Below are 26,503 nucleotides of genomic sequence, written 5' to 3'. Positions count from 1 at the left end.
ACAGAGCTGTGTGTGATTACAACTAGCACAGTACAGCAGAACTGAGCTGTCTCATTCCAAACATATTTGCAGCTCTCCTCTCACAGTGCGGTCAGCTTTGCTGCAGTGGTGTTCCTAATTACAATACTTCTTGAGCTTCCATCTCACAAGCGATGTGGGGATAACTAGAGTACAGCTGAGCTAACTGCAAAAGGGGAGAGGTTCAGCTGCAGATATGTTTGTAATGAGACAAAGCTCTGCTCTGCTCTGTTAGTTGTTATCACACACATCTCTTCTGAGATCAGTGAGGAGACTGTCAGTCATCACATCAACAATACAGGAAATTGCCCGCAGCACTCCTACATTGATATCCATGGATCTGGGTATTAACCCATACAGGATGCAAAAAAATAGAAATCTCATGTTCATTGAGCTTCTTTTTTTACTCTGCGTAAACTCTCCTGCAGTCCATTTATCCAAGCACCAGCATCTGTCTCTCTTACGGGTATGCGGAGTTTGTGGTGCAGGATTTTCCCATAGACTTGCATTAACAGTGGAAATGCCACAGGTAAGCAATACACATACGTTTTTGCTGTAATTATGTGGTGGGAATGCATCAAAAACACATGTAATCTGCACCTTTATGATGTCAAAACCAGGAAGGTTCAAAAACAAAACAGCTTTATTTCAAGAATGGCACACCAAATAGCCAAAAACTGCAGCTTTGCAAAATGCGCACACAAACACAATTAAAAAACCTCAAGTAAACTAAGGTGCGGAGATGGTGCTGATATTCTGCAGCATCAAAACGCAACGGATCCTGATTGTGGGGACGTAGCCTTAGAGGTGATATTACAGTGTACTAATACCCTGTTTCCCCGAAAATAAGACACGGTCTTATATTTTTTTTTGCCCTGAAAAAAGCACTGTCTTATTTTCAGAGGGTGTTTTATTCTCGAGTAGACATGGATGGGGGTACATTTACCCCCCACAAAAAGCAGATCCCCTTCCCAGGATCATCATACTTACCAGCCCAGGGCGTCTCTATGGCTCCCAGATCCTCCTGTGATCTCCCAGCAGGTGTGCTGCACGCCTCGCCTGCGTCTGGCTGACATCAGATCACACACACACACACACACACACCCCACTTCTCCCTGTGATCTCCCTGCAGCTGTGCTCCCCTGCGTCTGGCTGACATCAGATCTCACACTCTCACACACACACACACACACACACACACACAACAGATCACACACGCACACAACAGATCACAGTCACACACAAACACGCACCCACCCCACTTCTTCCCACCCACCCCACGATCCCAGCAGCTGTGCTGCACGCCGTGCTCCTCTGCCTCCTGCCGACACTCACAGATCCGATCGCTTACGTTCACACACACACCCACACATCAGAACACACTCACACATCAGACAGCATACACGCACACATCTGATCGGATACACACACACACACACCCCACTTCTCCCTGTGCCCTCCGGTGGGCGGTCCCGGCAGCTGTGCTGCACGCCGTGCTCCTCTGCCTCCTGCCGACACTCACAGATCAGATCGCATACACTCACACACACACACACACACACACACACACACACACTCACACATCAGAACACACTCACACATCAGACAGCATACACGCACACATCCGATCGCATACACTCCCACACACACTGACGATATCGCACATACGCGCGCAAACACTCACAACATCCGGAGATACCAGTTGGTTCCGGCCATGTGATCCTCCGGCAGGTCCTGGAAGGTCACTGCACGCACAGTATCGCCACCGAGAAGCAAGCGATATCACTGGATGTTGTGAGTGTGTGGATGCGATCTGATGTGTGTGTGTCTGTTCTTATGTGTGTATGTTCCGCCGCTGCAGGACCTTGATGCGCTCACCTGCTCCCGGTCGGCGTCTGGTGAGTATGATCGGGGGTCTTCTTTCTTCTGTCTTCTCTCTTCTGGGGGTGCCCGCTGCCTATAATGAAGTGTCCTGCAGTGTCTTTAACTCTTTCACCGCTGCATGACACTTCATTATTGACCACAGCTATGTCTTATTTCCAGGGGATGTCTTATTTTCGGGGAAACACGGTATGAGGGCACAGTACAGATCTTTCTAATGATCTTTTTACACCTAGAGCTGCACTGATGACAAGGGGGCATCCACTATGTCTAGATGAAAGAAGGTATACTCATATTCACACTGTGATTCTTTACTGTAAAAGCAGTTTTCTGTGCGAAATTTCCCTTTAGACTTGCGTTAGATGCGGAATATCCGCAGGTGACAAATGCACATACATTTTTAGTGTGTTTCCACATCAAAAACATATCAAAAATGCACGTAAGCTGCACCTAAAAATGTCAATACAAGGAAGACAAAAAATACACACAAAACCACAATGAAAAAAAATGCAAGTAAACTAAAGTGCAGAAATTCTGCAGCGTGAAAAATTCAACAAATGCTGATCTTGGGAACGTAGCGTTAACGCTATGAAACTTTCTATGACCTGCGTGCCCGCACAGACAGATTATGAGGGTTGATCATACTGACAGATTCCCATTAAGGCTTTAATCTGATGTCGCTTTTTGGTAGCCTTCTCTAATCCATGCACGTTACTAGCACAGTTCTAATTTCTTGTTTCCTTTGCAGACACTGTATGACAGTGTGTATCTGACTTTGTACAATATTTGTTTCACTTCTTTACCTATTCTGATGTACAGTCTGTTTGAACAACATGTGCATCCACATGTGTTACACACCAAACCTGGTCTCTATAGGTGAGTAGCTTATTAACCAAAACCGCTTGAAGAATGTTTTTCAGTTTCTCAGCTATGTAATGTAAATGTTCCACTTTTTTATATCATTAAAGGGAACCTGTCGCCACTTTTTTGGCGTATAAGCTGCGGCCACCACCACCGGGCTCTTTTATATGCAGCATTCTAACCAGCTGTATATAAGAGCCCAGGCCGCTGTGAGAACATAAAAACACTTTATAATACTTACCTATCGGTCGCGCGGTTGGCCATATGGGCGTCTCCGTTGTCCGGTGCCGGCACTGCCTCTTTTGGCCATCTTCGTCGTCCTTCTTCTCTAGCCGCGGTGCATGACGCGTCCGACGTCATCTACCCTCGCCGGCATTCAGGTCCTGAGCAGGTCAGATCAAAGTATTGTAGTGCGCCTGCGCAGGATCGGCGATTTGTGTATGACGTAGACGCGTCATGCACACAGGCTTCAGAAAGAGGACAAAGATGGCCGAAAGAGGAGGCACCCACACCGGACAATGGAGACGCCCATATGGCCAACCGCGTGACCGTTAGGTAAATATTATAAAGTGTTTTTTATGTTCTCACAGCGGCCTGGGCTCTTATATACAGCATGTTAGAATGCTGTATATAAGAGCCCGGTGGTGGCCGCAGCTTATACGCCAATAAAGTGGTGGTGACAGGTTCCCTTTAAGGCTACAATCACACATCTGTGTCCTGTCATGGATCCATTCATATATCAGTTTTCAAAAAACGATCCCTTGTGACTCAGGGCATGTTCTATTCTCATCTGTTTTGCGAATTAGACATGACTATTTAGGTCTATGGAGATCTGTTTAAAATGGGGACTTTAGAGTTCATCTGTGTTTTTTATTTGTTTTTAACTGATACATGAAAGGATAAAAAAGTCCATCTGCTTTAGCAAAAACAAACTCATGGATAATCTAGCATCCTTGTATGTTTCTGCACAGCCCACAGAGGTGACGCACAAGCACGCCCAGGGTATAGAAGAGTTGGGAAAGCAGCCAACCTAATCCCTTATCTGTAGCTGTGAGATGTGCACACTGTGTGGCATAACTGAAATAGGAATCAATAGGCTGTACACAGGTTCTACAACCAACAATCGCTATTACTTCGGACTTTTCTCCTTCATGTGGCCGCTGTATCCAAAACGCTCTAAACAATTTCAACAATGCAAAAAGCTCTCCTGGATTCATTTTCTAAAAGCTGCTGAGGGGGAAAACAAAGGGGGGGGTTACCAAACCTGTGGTATTTATTCTGCTATCTTGTTGGAATTGTTAAAAAAGATAACCGATACCAAAAAAGGCAGTAATAACATCATGGTTTGCAATGAGTGCCTCAAAATTGCATGCATGATACAATCATTGGTTTTGGGTTTCGGGACAGAATGCACACCAAAATCACATATTATGTGTGATCTCTCATGTTATAGCCAGCTGTGTACAGCATATACAGTGGGGAAAAGAAGTACAGTGGTACCTCGGTTTTCGTGAATAATCCGTCCGAAAACAATCGATGAAAACTAAAACTGACGAAATCCAAAGCAAGCATTTCTATAGGAGTCAATGTAAATCCAATTAATTCATTTTCGACACTCCACAATACAGACCAAAAACTCAAACAATAACAAGTGGAATAGCCTGAAATATAAAAGACTATACCTAATCTTTAAATTCTAACATTTAACATGGCATTTAGACTGTACTGTACTGTATCATTGTTTGAAAAGGGAATACCCCCTCCATAAGGACCATAGGCAAGGCATTATCTGAGGTCACTTCCATTCCTGGTCTTTTGGCATTAGGACCAGGTTCAGAGTCAGTGGACGTATGACGCACAAGAAAGCTGTCCAAAGAAGTCTGTCTCTGCCACCTCTTTTAAGATTTGCTTAAAATGGGGCAAGACATTATCATTAAGTTGCACACACGGCCTGCAACAGCTATATCAGGGTGATTTTTCTCCACAAACCCCTGAACCTTACTCCACATGGAGAACATGTCCTTAAACTCTGAATCAGGCACATTCTCCAATGTCTTTCACTCTTTATCTGAAGCAACTTCTTCATCTGCTGTCTTTTGCACATCTAGTTGAGGGTCTTGCAGCTCTTCAGTGGTGATTTCTTCACTGTGGTCATCCACTAACTCTTCCACATCCTCACCATTCATCTTCAAACCCATGGATGTCCCCAAATTAACAACTGACTGCACCACATCTGTAGGGTCATCAGAGGAAGGCTCAAACCCTTCTAAGTCTCTCTTAAGAACACATCCTGGCCATAATTTCTTCCAGGCAGATGTCAAGGTTCTGGATGTCACTCCCTGCCAAGCCTTATCTATGAGGCTAATGCAGTTGAGAATGTTGAACTGTTTTTTCCAGAACTCTCTTAAGGACAATTCTGTATCTTATGTCACCTCAAAGCACCTTTGAAACATTGTTTTTGTGTACAGTTTCTTGAAATCTGAAATGACATTCTAGTCCATGGGCTGGATGAGAGGTGTGGTATTAGGGGGCAAGAACCTCACTGTGATGAAATTGAACTCCTCCAACTATGTGTCTTCCAAACCAAGAGGATGTGCAGGAGCATTGTGCACTAAGGAGGCACTTGAGGGTCAACTGATTATCAGGAATCAGCCCAGAAGTACACCGGAGGATCTGGTCAATGACGCGATGAGAACTGGGACTACAGTCTCAAAGATTACAGTTAGTAACACACTATGCTGTCATGGATTAAAATCCTGCAGAGCACGCAGGGTCCCCCTGATCACACCAGCACATGTCCAGGCCCATGTAAAGTTTGCCAGTGACCATCTGAATGATCCAGAGGAGGCATGGGAGAAGGTCAGGTGAGATCAAAATAGAACTTTTTGTTATCAACTCCACTCGCTGTGTTTGCAAGAAGGATGAGTACAACCCCAAGAACACCGTCCCAACCATGAACCATGCGGGTGGAAACATCATACTTTGGGGGTGCTTTTCTGCAAAGCTGACTGGATGACTGCACCATATTGCAGGGAGTCATGTAGAGATTGCAAGGTTTTGACCAAGAACCTCGTTCCTTCAGTAAGAGCATTGAAGATTTGTTTGGGACTGGGTCTTCCAACATGACAATGACCCGAAACACACAGCCAGAGCAACTAAGCAGTGGCTCCATAAGAAGCATTTCAAGATCCTGGAGTGGCCTAGCCATTCTCCAGACCTGCTCAATCGAAAATCTTTGGATGGAGCTGAAACTCAATGTTGCCCAGCGACTGCTCCAAAACCTGAAGGATCTGGAGAGCACTGCATGGAGGAGTGGGCCAAAATCCCTGCTGCAGTTTGTGCAAACTTGGTTAAGAACTACAGGAGACATCTGACCTCTGGAATTGGAATCAAAGGTTTCTGTACCAATTATTAAGTTCTGTTTTTCTATTGTATCAAATGCAAATTAACCATTTAAAAATCATACAATGTGATTTTTTTTGGATTTTTTTTTTTCTTGGGATTCTGTCTGTTACCTACAATAACAATTACAGACCTCTCCTTTATTTGTAGATGGGAAAACTTGCAAAATCGTCAGTGTATCAAATACTTATTTTCCCCACTGTACATGTTATGCACTGGGTGATTACACCTCTGTGCTATAGCACTGTGTATGCAGCAAAATGGTGCTGCACAGTGTTAATGAAAAAACTCTGCTTTTTGAAAACTGTTGCAATGGGAAATTTGGACAGCTGATCGCTTTGTCCTGTCCTGAGATAAGCCACCGACATGACAGAGATGTTGTTCATTGTCGTCACAGAAAGCAGAGGAGTGCTCAGCCAAGCGAGGTCTCCTGTGTCTGAGAGACGGCTACCGGCCAAACGATTAGCTGACGTATCATTCTGCCGAAAAACATCTAGTTTATATGGCTGGATTTAGAGATGACAGTGTTAAAATACACTAGATTTTATAAACAGCATGAACGAGTCTGGGAAATCTGACATAGTTTAAGATTGTCCAGTCTAAGTTTGCACTGTGTAAGAAATAGTCATTCTTGATAAGCAATCTCTATTTCACATCCAATTGAAAATGTCCACTATTTACACTAATCAAACACAAATTAAATAAAGTTATAGGGTCAGCATAGACATTTAGGAATCATGAAAATACATACAATTGTATGGAGTCATGAACCCACAAGTATAAATCAAAAATATTTATTATTTAACATACAAAATACAAAGTATCGTACATAGACCATAAACATTAAAAAATAAAAAAATAAGGTTCAGAGTGAAGACTCAAACAAGAAGAAGAAAAAGTAACAGGTGGCTATAGATGGTAATGTTAAGGGACTGTATCAGCGAACATACAATGTAAGCAATGTCCTAATACCATGGAAGATGTAGATGTGGAGAGCATCCCATCCCACATATTAGGTAAATGTGGAGAGCATCCCATGGATGAGGTACATGTGGAGAGCATCACATGGATGAGGTACATGTGGAGAGGGTCCCATGGGTGATGTACATGTGGAGAATGTGCCATGGGATGAGGTACATGTGGAGAGTATCCCATGGATGATGTACATGTGGAGAGTGTCCAATGGATGAGGTACACGTAGAGAGCGTCCAATGGATGAGGTACACGTGGAGAGCATCCTACAGATGAGGTACACGTGGAGAGCATCCTACAGATGAGGTACACGTGGAGAGCATCCTACAGATGAGGTACACGTGGAGAGCGTCCTACGGATGAGGTACACGTGGGGAGCGTCCTACGGGTGAGGTACACGTGGGGAGCGTCCTACGGGTGAGGTACACGTGGAGAGCGTCCTACGGGTGAGGTACACGTGGAGAGCGTCCTACGGGTGAGGTACACGTGGAGAGCGTCCTGCGGATGAGGTACACGTGGAGAGCGTCCTGCGGGTGAGGTACACGTGGAGAGCGTCCTACGGGTGAGGTACACGTGGAGAGCGTCCTGCGGGTGAGGTACACGTGGAGAGCGTCCTGCGGGTGAGGTACACGTGGAGAGCGTCCTGCGGGTGAGCTACACGTGGAGAGCGTCCTGCGGGTGAGGTACACGTGGAGAGCGTCCTGCGGGTGAGGTGCACGTGGAGAGCGTCCTGCGGGTGAGGCGCACGTGGAGAGCGTCCTGCGGGTGAGGTACACGTGGAGAGCGTCCTGTGGGTGAGGTACACGTGGAGAGCGTCCTGTGGGTGAGGTACACGTGGAGAGCGTCCTGTGGGTGAGGTACACGTGGAGAGCGTCCTGTGGGTGAGGTACACGTGGAGAGTGTCAGTAAGTAAAAACACTATTAAACAGCACTTCTTATTTTACGCTCCATGTACATTTATTTTATACGTTAAATAATATTGTTTTTTATAATTGAAAATCTGTAGAGCATTAGATGATTGTCCCATCAATGTTGAGATAAATGTTGTGCTTCTCAGGTACTAAATCTGTATTTAATGCTATTTTCATTGTTTCTACAGAGACATTAGCAAAAATGCCCTTCTCGGTTTTAAACCGTTCCTTTACTGGACCTTTCTAGGCTTTGGGCATGCCTTCATTTTCTTTTTTGGGTCTTACTTTCTTATGGGTGAAGATACATCTCTCCTTGGAAATGGTCAGGTATGTGTTAGTTTAGATTGGGAATTGTTGCTTTTTAGAATTATCACTGTTCTATTAGCCTATGTTCACACTTTACGTTTTTTAATGCTAATTAAAAGCTGCTTTTTACAATACCAGCAAAAGCTCTGAGATTTCAGAGATCTCATGCACACGCTTTCTTTTGTTTCCTGACTGAATTGGAAAACTGCTGTTTTTTTTGACGACTAAACCATGTCCATTCTCTCTGCATCTTTGCAGCGTTTTTCACCATAAAAATCAATGTGTAAAAACGCAACCGCTATGTTTTTGCTGAATCAAATTAACTTTATGAAACATACTGTAGACAAATTACCAATAATCTATATCAAAAACAGCAAAAAAAAAAGCAAAACTAGCTTTTTTTTTTTTTTTCTCTTTTCAAAAAAAACAATATGTGACCATAGCCTTAAAGTGTGTTTGAGTAACTGGTGTAAGGACAAACATGATTTGTAAACTCGCACATGGGAGGTTTTTGATAGAATAGAAAGTAAGGTAACATAAGTAATGCCTAATAAAAAATGTGACAAGCGGATAGAAAGAACAGTTAGAAAATTAATGAAATTCAGTCTGTAATTTACTACAGCTTGTCCTGAATTTGTATGGTAGATTATGGGGGGCCGCGCTGCCCCTGGATACATCTATATTTATAGACGCTATCCAGCTCTTATTAATATAGAAGTTACTTTATTTCACAAAGACAGGTCAGTGTGTTTTTGTATCAAACTGATCTCTTTTTGAAGATTATTTCATGTCTTCGGTATGTCTGAGTGCACACAATCTTCATACAGGGAGGCACGTCTGTCCATGGTTGGACACTGCCAGTGTTTAATTGTTTGCTAAAAGACACCCCCATTAGGCCGGGTACACATATCCGGCTTTTCGCCGGTTTGACGGATGCGGCGCACGCCAGTACAGTATGATACAGTACAGTGGCAGCGCTGCAACTTCCGGGTCACATGCTCCGGTCAGCATGTGACCGGCGCTTGTTGCGCTGCCAGTGTACTGTATACACTGTACTGGCATGCACCGCATCCATCACACCGGCAAAAAGTCTGATATGTGTACCTGGCCTTAGAGAGATCCTTTCACTGGATTTTTTTAAGTTAAAGGGAACTTGTCAGGTGCTATATGCAGCCAGAACAACGAGCAGTTCTGGGTGCATATTGCTAATCCCTGCCTAACCATCCCTGTATACACTAGCATAGGTAAAGAGATCTTTAGAGAAAGTATTTCTAAAGATCTTTACCGTATGCTAATGAGCGCAGAGACTAGTCCCCTCGGCATTAGTTCCCCGTGTTGTCACTCCTATTATCTTCATCGCGTCTGCTGTGCCTTGTTCTGATTGGAGGAAGATGGAGCTAGCAGCACTATCCCCCGCAATGTGTTCACTGCTGTCTGCATCCTGTGGACGTAGATAACTGTGACATCAGTAAGAGGGCGGCGGCAGAAGCGCGGATGGGGAGAGCATGGCACAGCCCGTGGTTCACTGTTATCAGTCATTTGGCTGTCTGTCTGTGGGCAGGACTGGGACTGCCAGAGGGCTGTATGTGACCCGCGGGACACACTTTCCCGAGCCCTGCCTTGACCTATTGCTCCTGGCTTATCCACATATATAGAAAGTAACAAGAGGCAGATTTCTCATTAGTATGTTACCACAGATCCCACAGGTCTGTTTGGGAGTTGTAGATGGCAATTCATAGTGTATTTTAATCAATGTTAATTGCAAACTTCTATCTTGGAAAAAACAACTTTCCAAAGAGTTAATTACAAAGGTCGATACTCGTAATGCGCAGGCGGATCAGCTTAACTCGTGTACAGAGTGTAATGGAAATCAATGGGGGATTTGAGTATTTTTCCGGAAAAAATGCTCGAGTTTCCCATTAACTTCCATTATACTTAAACACGAGTCGATCCCATCCCAGCGCTTGACTGCTGGTTACCAGTACCGACCACCCAAGCATGGTAGTGCTCGCTCATCACTAGTGGACATTTAAGCAGTAGCCATTTGTTATTCTGTAAATAATATTTTGGACTAAAAACATGCGATATCTTCTTAAGCAATGAACGTCAGTGCCTGGAAAGTGACACTTTAATTTTACATTCTTTAAACTGGCAATTAGCGGACCTCCACTCGAATGTTCACTTCTGTGCTGTTACTTTATCTCTTGGCTCTACTTCTCTTCCTTTTTCCTCCTTTCCATGCTATGCATGTCATCAGATATTGAAGCCTAACAGGCAACTGGTAAGAGTATCGTTGTAAGAGGAATAGTTTAGCAGTGATGGTGTTATATATCATTATATGCTGTTAGCATTGTGTTGTCACTCCTATTAGCACTACTCCTAAACTCTTCTGAAGATTCTACAATTGCGTTTTTTGTGCCCCAGTTATTTACCAAACTGATTTTGTTTTGTCCAAGTTGAGTTAGTTACTGTCATTTGAACTTTTATTTCATAACGCGACAGTAAACCTGGAAATAAGCAACTTTGTAATATTTCTCATTAGAGAAATTTGCTTCTCTACTCTCCTGTATTGATCTTTGAATCTCAATTCATCTGTAAAATCTATATCCAGTAAAGACAGGGTTCTACATTACTGAGATAGGAGGTGGTGGTTGGAGCTCTTAAACTTTTGGATGAAAAGCGGGAGGAAGAAGGAGAAGCTAGAGGTAGACAGACATTCTGCTGCAGGTTACAGTTCTCCATAAAACTTTATGAGCACCAACTCCTCTCCTACCTCAACAGGATTCACTGAAGACATACACTTCTTACAAAAACTAGCCAATGTCTCAATAACCTATCTTGTGGCCTCGAGCATCAATTACAGCTTCACAACGACGTCTACTGCTGTTCACAAGTGGAGTTATTGTAAATTGCTTTGTTACCCCCCGGTTAATCTTATATAACCCTGACCTTTTTTTTCCTACTGTTACCCCATGCTATCCCAATTCATGCCTCCCCATTTTAACTTGAAAAATCAATCAAAACATTTCAATCACAAGTCGAGTTATTGCCTGCTGAGGCATAGCATCCTACTCTTCTTAAAGAGCGGCCGTTATGTCTTTGAGGTACTGGGGTACAGAGTTACGAGCCTCTACAAGGTGACTCAACTGACCCCATTGGTTTTCAGGTCTGGAGAAAGTGCAGGCCACTCCATTGAGCTGCCAAAGTCTCCAGCAGCTGTTCATTAATGATACAACCTTACTGAGTTAAAATGAAATTAGGCATGTGTTGCTCATGTAGAGTCACAATGACTAGATTTATTATGTTATTAAAGTAGCAGAGGCTTGTTACTGTACCATTCACAAAGTGTTGGGCCCTTCTGTATTGACTAGACACGTGTACCCACACTAAGACCACCACCACCAAAGGCACATTTGGTGTCAACAGTGGCTGATGCACAGCGCTAACCTTGAAGTCTCCAAGATTGTTGGCTGCCAGCATTTCTGTTCAAGTGTGAATTGAGTTTGATCAGGAAACGGCATTGAGGTCTATCGGTTTCTTGGCCAGCGTAGATGCTCCCTTTCCCATGTAAGATGATGACGCTTGTGCGGGAGGGTGTGGTCAGGCACCCTTGCAGGTCATCTAGCACGCAGATGTAAATAGTTTTCGAATAGTCTGTTGTGATACTTAAGTGTCGCTCACCTCCGTTAAATGTGCCTGGCGTTCACAATGAAGCAGTCATCAGTGTGGGATGTGGCCAAAGGACGTCCACTTCTATACCTTTCTGTGACTCTTCCAGTCTCTTTGTATCTCTGTTGCAACCTGCTAGTGACACTCTAAGCTCAGTGGCCATTTCCGTCTAAGAACTTCCTGCTTGAAGCCTCACAATGGAGAGGTACTGTTAATCAAAATTTAGATATCGTGTTGGTCTCATGATGTCAAAATCTGAACAGCAGGATGAGGAGGACTGTTTAAATACCAATTCTAATTGAACACCTGTAGTGAATTTTGCTATTAAGAGTTAGGCTAGGTTCACATTTCTGTTGTTTTTCATCAGTCACATGCGTTGCTTGACGCTTGTGTCTGATGCGTTGTACAATGCATGACAAGAATTGGAATTCTTTGTTGGACTCCGTTGTAAAAGAGAGAGCGATCAGCTGATCGCTCACAGCAGCCGGCCGCCAGGTGATCAGCCGATCGCTCACAGCAGCCGGCCGCCAGGTGATCAGCCGATCGCTCACAGCAGCCGGTCGCTGGGTGATCAGCCGATCGCTCACAGCAGCCGGGCGCCGGGTAATCAGCTGATCATTCGGCCGCCGAGATTGTGTGCGGGGGGCAGAGTGCGGGGTGGGTGGAGCCGAGCGGGGCCATGGCGCTGAGGACGTCAGTGCCGGGGACTGCATGGCTGGGGACAGGTGAGTGTGTGTGTGTGTGTGTGTGTACATGCTGAGTGCGGGAGGGGGCAGAGCTGAGCGAGGAAGTGTCGGGCTCCCTGCTCACGTAGACTAAGTAAATATCGGGTAACTAAGCAAAGCGCATTGCTTAGTAACCTGATGTGTACCCTGGTTACGTGTGCAGGGAGCCAGAGAGCGCATGCGCAGCGGAATCCTATGGATTGCGCTGCTCAAAAAACGTTACAAGCTGCGTTCCTGCTGCCCGGCGGTCAGTCGTTCCACGACTGATCAGTCGGGCGGAGGATGCAACGCAGCGCCATCAGTCACAATACGCCGCTCATACAAGTGTATGGGAACAATGGAATTACCAGAGCCGCGGATTGTGACTGATACAAATTGACGGAAATGTGAACCTAGCCTTAGAGAACAGCAAGTTGTGCAAAAATTTCTGAAACATTGAACAGTTGGACGTACACTCAAAAGTTTAGAGAAGGTCACAGTAAGTTCACCTGAAAAGGTTAGAGGGCATCTTAGGATCATCCTGAAATTTCACCAAAAGCCAAATATCCCTAGCATTAACTTTTTGTGAGTAGTGTATTTTACTTGTCAACTGAAAATCAATCATCCATCCAAGAAAAAAAGAAAAGCAGATTTCTCTGAAAAGATATATTGCAAGGTTTATATTCATATGTACTATTGAGTTATGACAAAAAAAAATAAAACTATGGTTGAGCCTCCTTCACAGTTCAGTATTTTTGATCAGTATTTCATCAGTATTTGTATGCCAAAACCTGGAGTGTTTCCAAAGCACTGAACAGGTATCAATCAATAATAGTTTTTACCTGTACTTTCCACTCCTGGCTTTGGCATACAAGCACAAATGCCAAAATACTGACACGTGAATGAGGTCTCACTTTGGTTTCTAACAACATTATCTGGGGTCCCGTGCCGTATAACTCTGATTTCTCTTGACAGGATTCATTTACATAGATCAGTTACTCATTAAATTATTGTAAAAGAGCTTTGCATACACTCCTTTTAAGAGAACCTGTCACCAAATTTTTCATGTATACACTAAACTACCACCTTCAGCAGCGCCTGTGCTATATTCCATAAAAATGCATATTATCCCCGGACTCCCCCTTATACACACCAACTACCTTTTGAAAATCTCTTACGCTGTATGTAGATCTTTCTGTCCAGTTCAATGGGCTTCATTGGTGCAGCTTCTGTCGCTCCTCGCCACTCTGATCGCCATCCTCTTGTTATGATTGCAGTGGATGACGCCTCCTGCGTCAACCACATAGCTGCTTAAAATCTTACGCCTGGTCAGAGCCATCGCTGGCTTGTGCAAGCGCACTTTGCTCTGCCCTACTGCAGGCAGAGCCTAATACATTAGTGCGCATGCGCGAAACTGCAAAATGTCTCGCCTGCACAGAGACCTTGCCGTTTCATGCATGCACACATCTGTATTAGGCTCTGCCCGCAGTAGGGCAGAGCAAAGTGTGCCTACGCGAGCTGGTAATCGCTCTGTGAAATGTGCAAGATTCCACTCAGCTATGTGAATGATGCAGGAGGCGTCATCCACGACAATCGTAACAAGAGAACGGCTATCAGCGCATGGAGGAGGGTCAGACGCCGCAGCAAGCACGCCCACCTGACCGGACTGAAAGATTTACAAACCGCGCAGGAGATTTTCAAAAGGCATATGGGGGAAAAACAGGGGGAGTAAGGGGATAAAATGTACCTTTATAGATTGCAGCACAGGCACTGCTGATGGTTTTAATTTTCTTTTATACATGAAAAATCTAGTAACATGTTCCCTTTAACATTGAAATTGCCTTACCCAGAAGGAAAAGTCATGGAGGTATGGAAATCACTGGATTAATTAAAAACGTTACTTGTATGTTAATGATGGGCAGCACAGTGTTTAGCACTCCAGATTTGCAGCGCTGGGTCCTGAGTTCAAATCCCACCAGGACAACATATACAAGGAGTTTATATATTCCATCCGTGTTTGCATGGCTTTCCTCCCACACTTCAAAGACAGTGATGGGAAATTTTAGATTGTGAGCCCCAATGGAGACAGTGATGATAATGTCTGTAAAGTGCTGTGCAATTAACTGGAATCTGTCACCAGGTTTTTGCGATCTCATCTGAGAGCAACGTAATGTCGGAAAAGAGAACCTGATTCTAGTGATGCATCATTTAGTTTACTGGGTGAAGTTGTGTGTAGTCAAGCGTTCTTAGGTGCAGCACGTAGAAGAGCTCAGAATGCTAACTACGCCCACATCAGGCTCTCTATATAGATTGTCTGTAGACTGTGACCTGCTTATCTTATCACAAGAGGGGGTGTGATCAGACAACTGTGCATGAGGCAGCTTGCCCCAGCAATGATAATGTCCTAGTGATTAAATCTTCATTATAAGTAAACAGCACCCAGCTTACTAAATTACACATGTTTGAAATCTGTGTTTCAGGCACAATTTTCTGCTGTCTTCCAACTATTTGTCAAAAACTTGCTTAAGATTCCCTTTAATGATATTATATCAGCAAGTAAAATCAATTTAAAGAATAGGAACAATATTTTCAAAACCTTTCAGTTTATTCAGTATCGAGAATACGCAGAACTACCCAGGCTTTCACACCTTCGCTGCTATCAATGATGTTATTAGTCGTCTGAGGAATTCTGGGCAGAGCTCTGCCTCACTGCTTGCACTTGGGCATGCATCACACTAAACTGTTGGCAGCGCTCTTTGTAATTACCAAGCAGTGACATCCCAGATGTGCTTGATGTGATACTAGTCCAGAGACGCTGAAGGCCGTGGTAGCACTTTTTGGCTACACGGGTTGCTCACCGTAGCACAAGCAATATGCGGTCTGGTGTTCACATGTTGAAAAGTTTCTTCTGGGACACTTTGGAGAATTGGCTGTACCATTGGTTCATCCACCAAATCAATGTAACACTAAGTTGGTGTACCTGGAATGAAGAATAGTTGTGGCTCCCTCATGAAGGCTTTTTCCTGGTGTTGCCCATGTGATCTCCAGGCCAATCTCCGGTTATTATTGTGCCCAAGTCAAAAGTGAGACTCATCGCTGAAGAGGCTAGATCCCTGTTCCAGCCTAAATTGCTTTATTCCAGCCTCCGATCTCCATCTGGATACCACATAGGCAATATTTCACCTATACTACTTGTGATTGTGGTAGTGGGTGGCCTAATGTAAAGTAGCTGAACCCTTTTAGACTTTATTCCAGGTACACTAAGTGCTAGGTGGTACATCTCGGAGGAGATATCACTTATATGTATAAATAAGTGTGTGGTCAATACAAAGGACTGACACATAACATTCCTTACAAAGACAATACTAAGGACCAGGGGGCACTTACTGAGAGTGGAAGAAAAGCGATCCCAGCAGTCAAACTATGGAATACCGTACCACAAGAGGTAGTAATGACAGACACCATAACGGCTTTTAAAAAATAACTGGATGCTTTCCTCATCAACAGTGGCATTGTGGGGTGCAGATAATTTAATGACAAAGAATGTATAACCATGGAGAAAGGTTGAACTTGATGGACCTAACTCTCTTTTTCAGCCTATGTATAACGTTTATTTGGTGGTGGAACCTATTGGTACAGCCATTTCTCCTAAATGTCGCATTAGCGGTTTTTCAACATAACACCAGGCCATATGTTGCTTATTATACTGTGAACCGCCTCAATATCCTAAATGTGCTACCATGGCCTGTGATATCTTCAGACTTGTCTCCCATTGACCACATCTGGATCATCATTGGTCACAATTACAAAGGGAGCTACCCTCACTGGCTTTTTAAAGAGGATTTCCCTCCAGAGTTAATTTTATGCAATAGATTGTGGAACAACGATAGTTAAGCAAAAACTCTGTAATGCCTTGAGGGGGTTTTCCCATGAACAAAGTACATTTTAGAGCTTAGAATAAAAAATAAGTTGACTTTACAGCACGGGATTGCCAATAATTCTTTCTTTGAGGTAAAACAGTATTTTAAAAACAAGCAGGGAAAGGTTTTACCTCACAAACAGAATCAGCAAATAATGTCTCCACCTTTGCATCTCTGGTATGCGGCAGGTACTGGACTGTTCGGTAGACTCCTCTACAGCTCCAGTTGGCGGGAAGCCTTAGCAATGAATGGTTGTGTTGTTACAGTGTATAGAATGGAACCCTGTGTAGACGGCCGGTCAGTGCGATTTAAGCAACTTGCCGTCATTGAACTCTTGACAGCAGAAGCTGTCACCCCAAAGGAAATTCATCAGAGAATGTAAGTCGTGTATAGTGATTGTGTTGATGTGAGCATAGTGCATTGTTGGGGCAGTAAGTTTAAAGATGTTGAGGTGGGAACGTCAGACTTGCGTGACAAAGAAAGAATTGGACGTCCTGTGACAGCAACCACTGAGTTACACATGCAAAACGTTAACAGACAGATTCAGGATAATTGCCGTATCACTCCGAGAGAAATTGCGGGCATAATGGCTGGTCGCGGAAACGGTGTCAACTTCTTTCGTGATGGCTTCAGGAAACTTGTTCTTTGTTGATGAGAGTGTATCCAATTGTCTGGTGATTATGTGGAAAAGTGACTATGTAATTAAATAGCACATTCTAAGGATTATTTCTGTGTTTGATTTATTAAAATATTCCCATTGAAAGCCAAGTTATGAAGGTGGAGGCAATACTTTTCACTCAATCCTCATATATCCATTTTATTAGCAGGCAAGGTGTGTACGTGTGGGTGTTTGCTGAATAAATCAAGATGTTTTGAAAATTCTATTTCTATTTTTCATCATTTACCTGTCATTTCTATGTCTTCACATGCTGTTTTCATATGTCCGCACCTTTCCCCCTCTTGGTGTCGCAATTTCAATGTTGAGTGTAGGTAAAGTAACAGATGTGAGAGGACTAAATTTTAACTTCAGATTTGTTTGTTTTATCATTGGACACTGGCCATATGATTAGGTATATTTGCTTTAAAGACATGGGTATTTGGTCATTGAGCTGCTATTTGCATAGTCATGCATTTATACTAATGTAATACTGTCTTCCTTTCTTCTTTAGATGTTTGGGAACTGGACGTTTGGCACTTTGGTGTTTACAGTTATGGTTTTAACCGTTACAATGAAGGTGAGCCTCACACATGAAATGTCTTCTTATACAAATGAGATTGTTATACTCTTCGGAACAAGATTTTAAAAATACAAATGTGCATAAAATACTGGGTTACTTATCATTTATGCACATTGCCTGTATACATATTTTTCTTGCCATTCACACTTAAACAAAAGATAAACAATGTAGTTGTTTGGGGTATATTTCCAGTCTGCGTGTATCTTATCTGTTCTCCAGACATTCGTATGACTTAAAATTGCAAATTTTTGTTTATATAGATTTCTTGTTTTACTACATCAGTTCAGAAAGAATTGGCATTGTGTCAGATCAGATTACCATGGTTTTTTTGTAGTCTGTAATCTTGGATACACATACAAAGATTGAGCTACTACAGACACAAAGCCATTTATTTTTCTTTACCAAATTATTTGCAGCATTTCTTTTATACTACAATCATTGTAAACAATACGATTAGTTGAAAATTCACACACTTCATTTAACAGATTAGATTAAAGTGGCTTGTCACTTTAAAAAGAACCTGTCACCAGGTTTCTCCCTTATGAGCTGCGGCCACCACCGGTAAGCTCTTACATACAGCATTAGAGAATACTGTATATAAGAGCCCAGGCCGCTCCGTAGAACGTAAAAAACACATTTTATAATACGTAGGGGACGAACCAGTCCGATGGGTGTTGCATGTCCAACGCCTCTTCTCTGCTGCGATCACCATCCTCCTCCTTCTCAGCGCATTGTGGATGACACGTCCTACCTCCTACAGTGCTGGCCAAAAGTATTGGCACCCCTGCAATTCTGTCAGAGAATACTCAGTTTCTTCCTGAAAATGATTGCAATCACAAATTCTTTGGTATTGTTATCTTCATTTAATTTGTCTTCAATGAAACAAAAAAAAATTTGTCATAAAGCCAAATTGGATATAATTCCAGACCAAACATAAAAAAGGGACAAAAGTATTGGCACGGTTTGAAAAATCATGTGATGCTTCTCTAATTTGTGTAATTAACAGCACCTGTAACTTACCTGTGGCACCTAACAGGTGTTGGCAAGAACTAAATCGCACTTGCAGCCAGTTGACATGGATTAAAGTTGACTCAACCTCTGTCCTGTGTCCTTGTGTGTACCACATTGAGCATGGAGAAAAGAAAGAAGACCAAAGAACTGTCTGAGGACTTGAGAATCCAAATTGTGAGGAAGCATGAGCAATCTCAAGGCTACAAGTCCATCTCCAAAGACCTGAAAGTTCCTGTGTCTACGGTGCGCAGTGTCATCAAGATGTTTAAAGCCCATGGCACTGTGTCTAACCTCCCTAGATGTGGAAGGAAAAGAAAAATTTAGAGATTTTAACGCAAGATTGTGCGGATGGTGGATAAAGAACCTCGACTAACATCCAAACAAGTTCAAGCTGTCCTGCAGTCCGAGGGTACAACAGTGTCAACCCGTACTATCTGTCGGCGTCTGAATGAAAAGGGACTGTATGGTAGGATACCCAGGAAGACCCCACTTCTTACCCCGAAACATAAAAAAGCTAGGCTGGAGTTTGCCAAAACTTCCCTGAGAAAGCTTAAAACGTTTTGGAAGAATGTTCTCTGGTCAGATGAGACAAAAGTAGAGCTTTTTGGGAAAAGCCATCAACATAGAGTTTACAGGAAAAAAAAAGGAGGCATTCAAAGAAAAGAACACGGTCCCTACAGTCAAACATGGTGGAGGTTCCCTGATGTTTTGGGGTTGATTTGCTGCCTCTGGCACTGGATTGCTTGACCGTGTGCATGGCATTATGAAGTCTGAAGACTACCAACAAATTTTGCAGCATAATGTAGGGCCCAGTGTGAGAAAGCTGGGTCTCCCTCAGAGGTCATGGGTCTTCCAGCAGGACAATGACCCAAAACACACTTCAAAAAGCACTAGAAAATGGTTTGATAGAAAGCACTGGAGAATACTAAAGTGGCCAGCAATGAGTCCAGACCTGAATCCCATAGAACACCTGTGGAGAGATCTCAAAATGGCAGTTTGGAGAAGGCACCCTTCAAATCTCAGGGACCTGGAGCAGTTTGCCAAAGAAGAATGGTCTAAAATTCCAGCAGAGCATTGTAAGAAACTCCTTGATGGTTACCGGAAGCGGTTGTTCGCAGTTATTTTGGCTAAAGGTTGTGCAACCAAGTATTAGGCTAAGGGTGCCAATACTTTTGTCTGGCCCATTTTTGGAGTTTTGTGTGAAATGATCAATGATTTGATTTTTGTTTAATTCTCTTTTGTGTTATTTCATTACAAGTAAAATAAATGAAGATAATAATACCAAAGAATTTGTGATTGCAATCATTTTCAAGAAGAAAGAGTATTATCTGACAGAATTGCAGGGGTGCCAATACTTTTGGCCAGCAATGTATACACAGGCCGGCATTGCGGTCCTGCACACATGCACTTTGATCTGCCTGGCTGAGGGCAGAGCAAAGTACTGTAATGTGCAGGCGCAAGGAAATGTCAAAGATCGCCCGCACATGCGCACTACAATTCTTTGATCTGTCCTCACACAGGAGTTCAATGCCGGCCTGTGTGGATGACATAGGACACGCCATCCAGGCGGGGTTGAGAATAAGGCTATCGCAGCAGAGAAGAGGCAACGGACCCAGGAGTAGCAACACCCATCGGACTGGACCACCCCCTAGGTGAGTATTGTAAAGGTGTTTTTTATGTTATACAGAGCGGCCTGGGCTCTTGGATACAGTATTCTAGAATACTGTATATAAGAAATTACTGGTCGTGGCCACAGCTCCTAAGGTAAAAACCTGTTGACACGTTCCTTCTTATTAATGGAGCTTTCCTCACAAACTGACTAGCATCTTTGTCCATAATATACATTTTGATGGAGAAGCATATGACTAGACCAATCCATTGCTATTTTTTTTTGTTCATCCCACTGCTGAAAAATTTCAAGATATAGCAATCAAAGGTTTTATGTACTCCAAAATAGTATCAATGAAAACTAGTCCCAGAAAAAAACAAACCCTCAAACCTCTCCTTTGACACCATAATCATAGTATCTTATAGAAAAAGAGGTATCAATTTTATGTTGTGTGGTTAAAAGTATAACAGTCTCATCAGATCTAAAAATCTATTCAATTATGTTTACAGTTTGGCTTGTGAAATCTTGTGTTAATCTGCAGGTTAATAGTATTCCAATCTCTGTCTGCTGCACTGAAAGCTCGACTGCCGGGAGGAAATAATATTTAATTTTCCCAGGAGCGCTGATTTACAGCACAGAGGCGTGCCGGAGAAGCTTCAGTCACCGCTCACTGTACTATGTGTGGTGGCTGGAAGCACGCCCTGTCACTAACTGACCGCTCGATTTGCAAACACGTGCTGCAGAGCGAACTGTGAAAGTGACAGAGCATGTTCATGTCCACTGCGTGCCTCTATGCCTCACATCAGCGCTCCTAGGAGGAATAAGTTGATTTCTTCCCGGCGGCTGGACACCTTTTGGAACTCTATTAATCTGCAGATCAACTCTATATTTATAGGTTAATATCATTTGTGAACATAATCGAATTCTTTTTAAGAACAATACAGGAGAAGTAAAGCAGAATAATTACAGCATGGCTTCTCATTTTATGTACAGCCCTAATATTAATGTGTAAATACCAACCAATTGCTTTTCTTTCCAGATGGCCCTGGAAACACAGTTCTGGACCTGGATAAATCATTTTGTCACTTGGGGTTCCATTGCATTTTATTTCATCTTTTCACTGTTTTATGGTGGAATTATCTGGTAAGAGCAGCACCTCCCTTTACCTGCCATTTATTATTACATATAAAACTTTGTCACATCACAATACAGCATGCCTGTTACCTAAAGAAGGGAGACTCCAGGGTCCGCTGTGAAAATGGTAACTGAAAAATATAATATAAGCTCACAGACTCTTTTTTTGGTTTAGTAAGTGAATTTTCAGAAGTCCTATGTAGCCACTGAGCTTATAGGTTGAGATCTCCTGCTCAGGGTCCTCCCTGTGAGGGACCTATCCCCCCTGCACTACACAGCCCAGCCGCTGCTTGAACAGACGTTTTGTAATGCGGATGTTTACTTGTGTACTGTAGACTAGGTTTTATAGCATTATTCATTGAAGGTGTTCTTCAGGAAATACATTGTAGTATGGATTAAGTATGAATTTACACTAAATTGTATGTGTACTGAACTCACAAACCTTGTGCTGCTCCCATACCGCAAATCCCTGGTCCGTGTATCATCCATATGTGATGACAATATCTGAGAAAGCCCTCCAATATCTGCAGCTGCTGATCACGATATCACATCTGCCGGGGTCACATCATGGTCGCAATGGATATCTTAGAAATGCTGCTTGGGACATTATACAATTACTGGTTCACATATGGTTAGCCTATAATTACATTTTAGCCATCAGTTTTAGCAGCAGTAAACTTAATAATAATAATTAATATAATAATAATAATCTTTAGATGGCACTAACACATTCCCTATCTGTATGTCTTTGGAGTGTTGGAAGAAACCCACGCAAACCCAAGTAGAACATACAAACTCCTTGCAGATGGTGTCCTTGGTGGGATTTGAACCCAGGACACCAGTGCTGCATGCCTGCAGTGCTAACCACTGAGCCACCGTGCCTCACTGAGCCTTAGTGGTCAAAACAATTCACTTTTAGTTATTTTCTGGATTGGTTGTGTTTTGTAGTTATGTCCCCATGTGCAATTAGTTTGTGTTTTTGTAAGCTGTAACCTTTCCCTCTTAACTCTTTTATTCCATTCTGGAAGCCGGTCCTTAGCTTGTATATACAGTATAGAGTGCACTCTCAGAAGCCAATTAGTGTTTCTGGGTCCCTCTGTGTCCTGATAATGTATTGTAATGTAACTGCTATTGTATATCGCGTTATATATTGTGGATCACCGTATAAATTTCCATAACATTTCAGTTCAGGGGTGTGTGTTTTGCATGGATGGAGAATTAAATTTTAGTGATCTGCGATCACTACTGTACTTGGGTACTCGTAACAAGCAGTTGGATGCTCGGATGGACATGACTTGAAAGCCCGAGTATAATGGAAGTCAATGAGGGACTCGAGAATTTCTCCAGAAGATTTCCCAGAAAAAAAAGTTAGAGTCCCCCATTGACTTCCTTTTTACTCGGGTAGTCAAGTTACACCCAAGTACCAGGCATGGTAGTGCTCGCTCATGACTGGTAGATTTTTAATAGTACTATGTAATATATCATTCTTTTCTTTTTCTCTCTAGGCCATTTTTACACACCCAGGACATGTACTTTGTATTTGTCCAGCTGCTTTCCAGTGGGTCTGCATGGTTTGCCATTATCATCATCACCACAGCTTGTTTGTTTCTTGACGTCCTAAAGAAAGTGGTCTATAGACACCTTTATCCCACGAGTACAGAGAAGGCACAGGTATCAAGAACTGTACATGGCCATCAGACTTTCTTTTCAGAGAGGTTTTATTAATGGATGTTGGTGTTAACACTTCTATTACAGATGTGAATGCAAGGCCTGTAGCCCTGTATTGAAATATCTAGAATATGTCATGTTCCGAGATTAGCCAAAAAACTGTCAGTACCAAAATGGCTACAGATTGTGCCTAGGAATAGATCTATCAGACAATGATTTGTGAGGCCCCGCTTCCACTTACCAGTTTCATCAGGATCACTTTCCCTGGTCCTCCAGTGTTGTCAGAGCTGGTTCCATTGTCATCCGCCTTCTTTTATTATAAATATAATCGTTTCTACTTCAGAAACTAGAAGCTGGATCCCCCCAAAAAATGCAACTATGAGCATTTTTGGATCCAAGTAAATGGAAACGGGGCCTCAGTGTCTGCATTTATTGCTATTGCAAAATGAAGTATACTTTTGTAAGTGCCTGAGTTTGCTACGGTCACAAATTGACTTCTATTTTTCTACTGTAATTGCACTGTAATTATGCAGCTCGTTAGTAGCTCTAGACCATGACGTGTACGTATTGGAGACATGCCTTCTGCTGGATTCTCTGAGCTGTAATGCTCCAAGTGGCAGCTTCTTCTACTATTTCTTCACTGCTTGTAAATGTGAATGTCCAGCATGATCTTAAATCAGTTTCCGAAAGTATTTTTATTCAGTCTGTTACGTGTTCATATCACATTAATTTTAGTTCAGAACAAGCCTATAAGTGTCGGTAATTAAACGGAATAAACTTTCTAAGTGTACAAGTGTCATTTGTCTATATATATACACATATGGCCTGGTTTTCGTGTTCTACAAGACTTGAAGGTTTACTCTCTGATCGGAAGCGCTGGATTACCTGGAACTCCCCATCTCTTCCTTTGTGTTTCTACGCGAGGTGCATTGGGTTGTATTGGATCACTGACGGCCTTGCTATAGCATTTCCTGAAGGCAATAGCTGCCATTTCAGCTCCTTGTTCTGTTTGTGCATTGTGATGTCTTATTTCTGTGTTATGATTACCTTTAAACTTAATGCAATTCCTCTCCCATATTTCAAAATGCCTTTTTCTTATTGACGTGCTGTGTGTTCCATACCTTTTCTGTCCACCTGTAGATGTATCCCAACAGAGTTACATTAAGTGACGAATTCATCGCCCTGCAGCCTCTGTCACGGGCAAGGAATCAGCTGAGCAAAATTAGGTAGAGTAGGAGGGCGGCTCCTCATCCACTTTCTTTTCTTTTTGCATGTTGAGGCTCCACTAACCAGCACTTAGATGGTGCGAGGCATGGGTATGATTATGTTAGCAGCCAGAGCTGCCAGCTGTTTATTTTGCGCTTTTATCTATTTTCCCCTTCATTTTAGCAGGTCGCAGAGCCTGCAGTAGGGCTGCATGTCGTGCGTTCAGATCCCTGGCATGACACGCTGATAACAGACCCATGTGCGCTTGTTTTGTTACTTTCCTCAGCCCTCAGCATGACGTGACTGCTTCTTGTGGAACGAGAAACATACAATTAAAAGTGCTGCCTAAATTTAGAGCATGCTAGATTATTCCAGGCTGCGAAAGGCAGACTAATATGCTTGTATTCCAGCTTTATTTATTATTATGCGGCATTTTATTTAATTTTTTTTTTTTTTTTTTATAAACCAACAAAAATATTTTGACTGCGTTTTTTTCCCCACTTACTGTGGGAAATCTACGATGTGTGACTAAATAACTTTAAACTGCCCGTTAAATAGTAGTAATATTTGTGGGGGGATCCACTTGTTCCTTATTTCACCTCTGTACACCAATACAATAGATATGAAATAAAGCCATCAAGATGTGAGTAATCATTCACAATTTATTCAGAAGGTTCAAAGAAGAAAATGCTGGGTACTGTTCAAACCATATCACTGGAGGCTCCGTTAAACCATCACAAATTCAAAGGCATCAAATACCACAGTTCACAGATGGTTAATACCTTCAGCAGCCAGGCAAAAAAAAAAAAACCCCACCGTGGTGCACTTTTAAAGCAAAAACACATGCATATGGCAATAAAAAAAGATGAAAAGGCATCGGTGAAGCTGTACAAAAATCCTTTATTAGAAAACAGGTTTCGGATCAGGGCATCAGGGGAAGGAAAAATACACAAACATGCCAGACAACGGCCGTTTCGCGCCCTCTCTGGGTGCTTCTACGGGACCCGTGGAAGCACCCCGAGAGGGCACGAAATGGCCGTTGCCCGGGATGTTTGTGTGGTTTTCCCTCCCCTGATGCCCTCATCCGTAACCCGCTTTCTAATAAAGGATTTTTGTACAGCTTCATTGGTGAGTGCCTTTTCATCTCTTTTATTGCCTTTCACAATTTATTTCTTCTCATGTAGTGTAGCATAGGCGATTAGTAAATGTTATTGGGCAGGTTTTGTATGCCTTGTGCACACTTATTACATATTTCTGGGTAGCCTGCTGTCTTGGTACCTTTTCCTTTCTGATATGGCTCCCCAATTGAAGATTATATTTCCCATAATGTGTATGGCTTTGTAGAAGGGGCAGAGTCTCATCAAAGTGCTTTTGCTTTTATCTAATGGTTACTAGTGATAGATCAGTGACATAGAATTACTGTTTTGTGATACAAAGTCTCAGAACATCCTTTGTGGTTCAGCTCCTCTCTCGCCTGTCCCCTCACCTGTCATCTTTTATCTGTGAGAAGGGGCATCTCAGAGAATTACACTGGAGACGGGAGGTTTATATCTCTGCAGCTAATCATTGTATGGATTGAGACCTACTAGTAGGAATTTGATTGGACAAGATGTATTTATGCAGTTCTCAGGAAGTCAGAGAGTGACTTCCTGTCTAGACAGAAGAACGTGTGCTGGACTCGCTGTCAGACGGGAGATCACATGACCCAACTGGCTCTACAATGAAGGCAATATGCATTGATGTAAGTGAGCTGGGATGAAACAAATTATACTGCTGGAATTTTGTTGATGAGGTAGCATTTTATGAGCAAAACCAAAAATCCTTGTGTGCTACTTTTTAACCTCTTAAAGGGAATCTGTCACCAGGTTTTTGGTACCTTATCTGAGATCAGCATAATGTAGAGACAGAGACCCTGATTCCATTGATGTGTCACTTACTGAGCTGCTTGCTGTCATATTGATAAATCAATGTCTTCTCTGCTGCAGATCTAGCA

The 26,503-nt window shown here is 42.8% G+C and overlaps 1 protein-coding gene across 7 annotated transcripts in view; it reads left to right on the top strand.

Annotated features, from left to right (window-relative positions):
* ATP11B (ATPase phospholipid transporting 11B (putative)) overlaps window positions 1-26,503 on the top strand; it is a 269,426-nt gene that overhangs the window by 217,034 nt on the left and 25,889 nt on the right. For 4 of the 7 annotated variants that reach the window (XM_075340573.1, XM_075340572.1, XM_075340574.1 and 1 more), the window contains exons 24-29: window positions 2,648-2,775; window positions 8,234-8,372; window positions 17,814-17,879; window positions 21,542-21,645; window positions 23,142-23,307; window positions 24,445-24,530. In XM_075340573.1, coding sequence (XP_075196688.1) covers window positions 2,648-2,775; window positions 8,234-8,372; window positions 17,814-17,879; window positions 21,542-21,645; window positions 23,142-23,307; window positions 24,445-24,530 — 689 coding nt within the window. The remainder of the gene's footprint in view (window positions 1-2,647; window positions 2,776-8,233; window positions 8,373-17,813; window positions 17,880-21,541; window positions 21,646-23,141; window positions 23,308-24,444; window positions 24,531-26,503) is intronic. The other 3 variants (XM_075340576.1, XM_075340575.1, XM_075340578.1) reach the window with 1 other exon arrangement.

This window comes from Anomaloglossus baeobatrachus, chromosome 3 (genome assembly GCF_048569485.1).
Source record: "Anomaloglossus baeobatrachus isolate aAnoBae1 chromosome 3, aAnoBae1.hap1, whole genome shotgun sequence".
NCBI lineage: Eukaryota > Metazoa > Chordata > Amphibia > Anura > Aromobatidae > Anomaloglossus > Anomaloglossus baeobatrachus.
The sequence above is the reverse complement of the archived record's forward strand: the minus strand, read 5'-3'. Positions and strand labels throughout refer to the sequence as shown.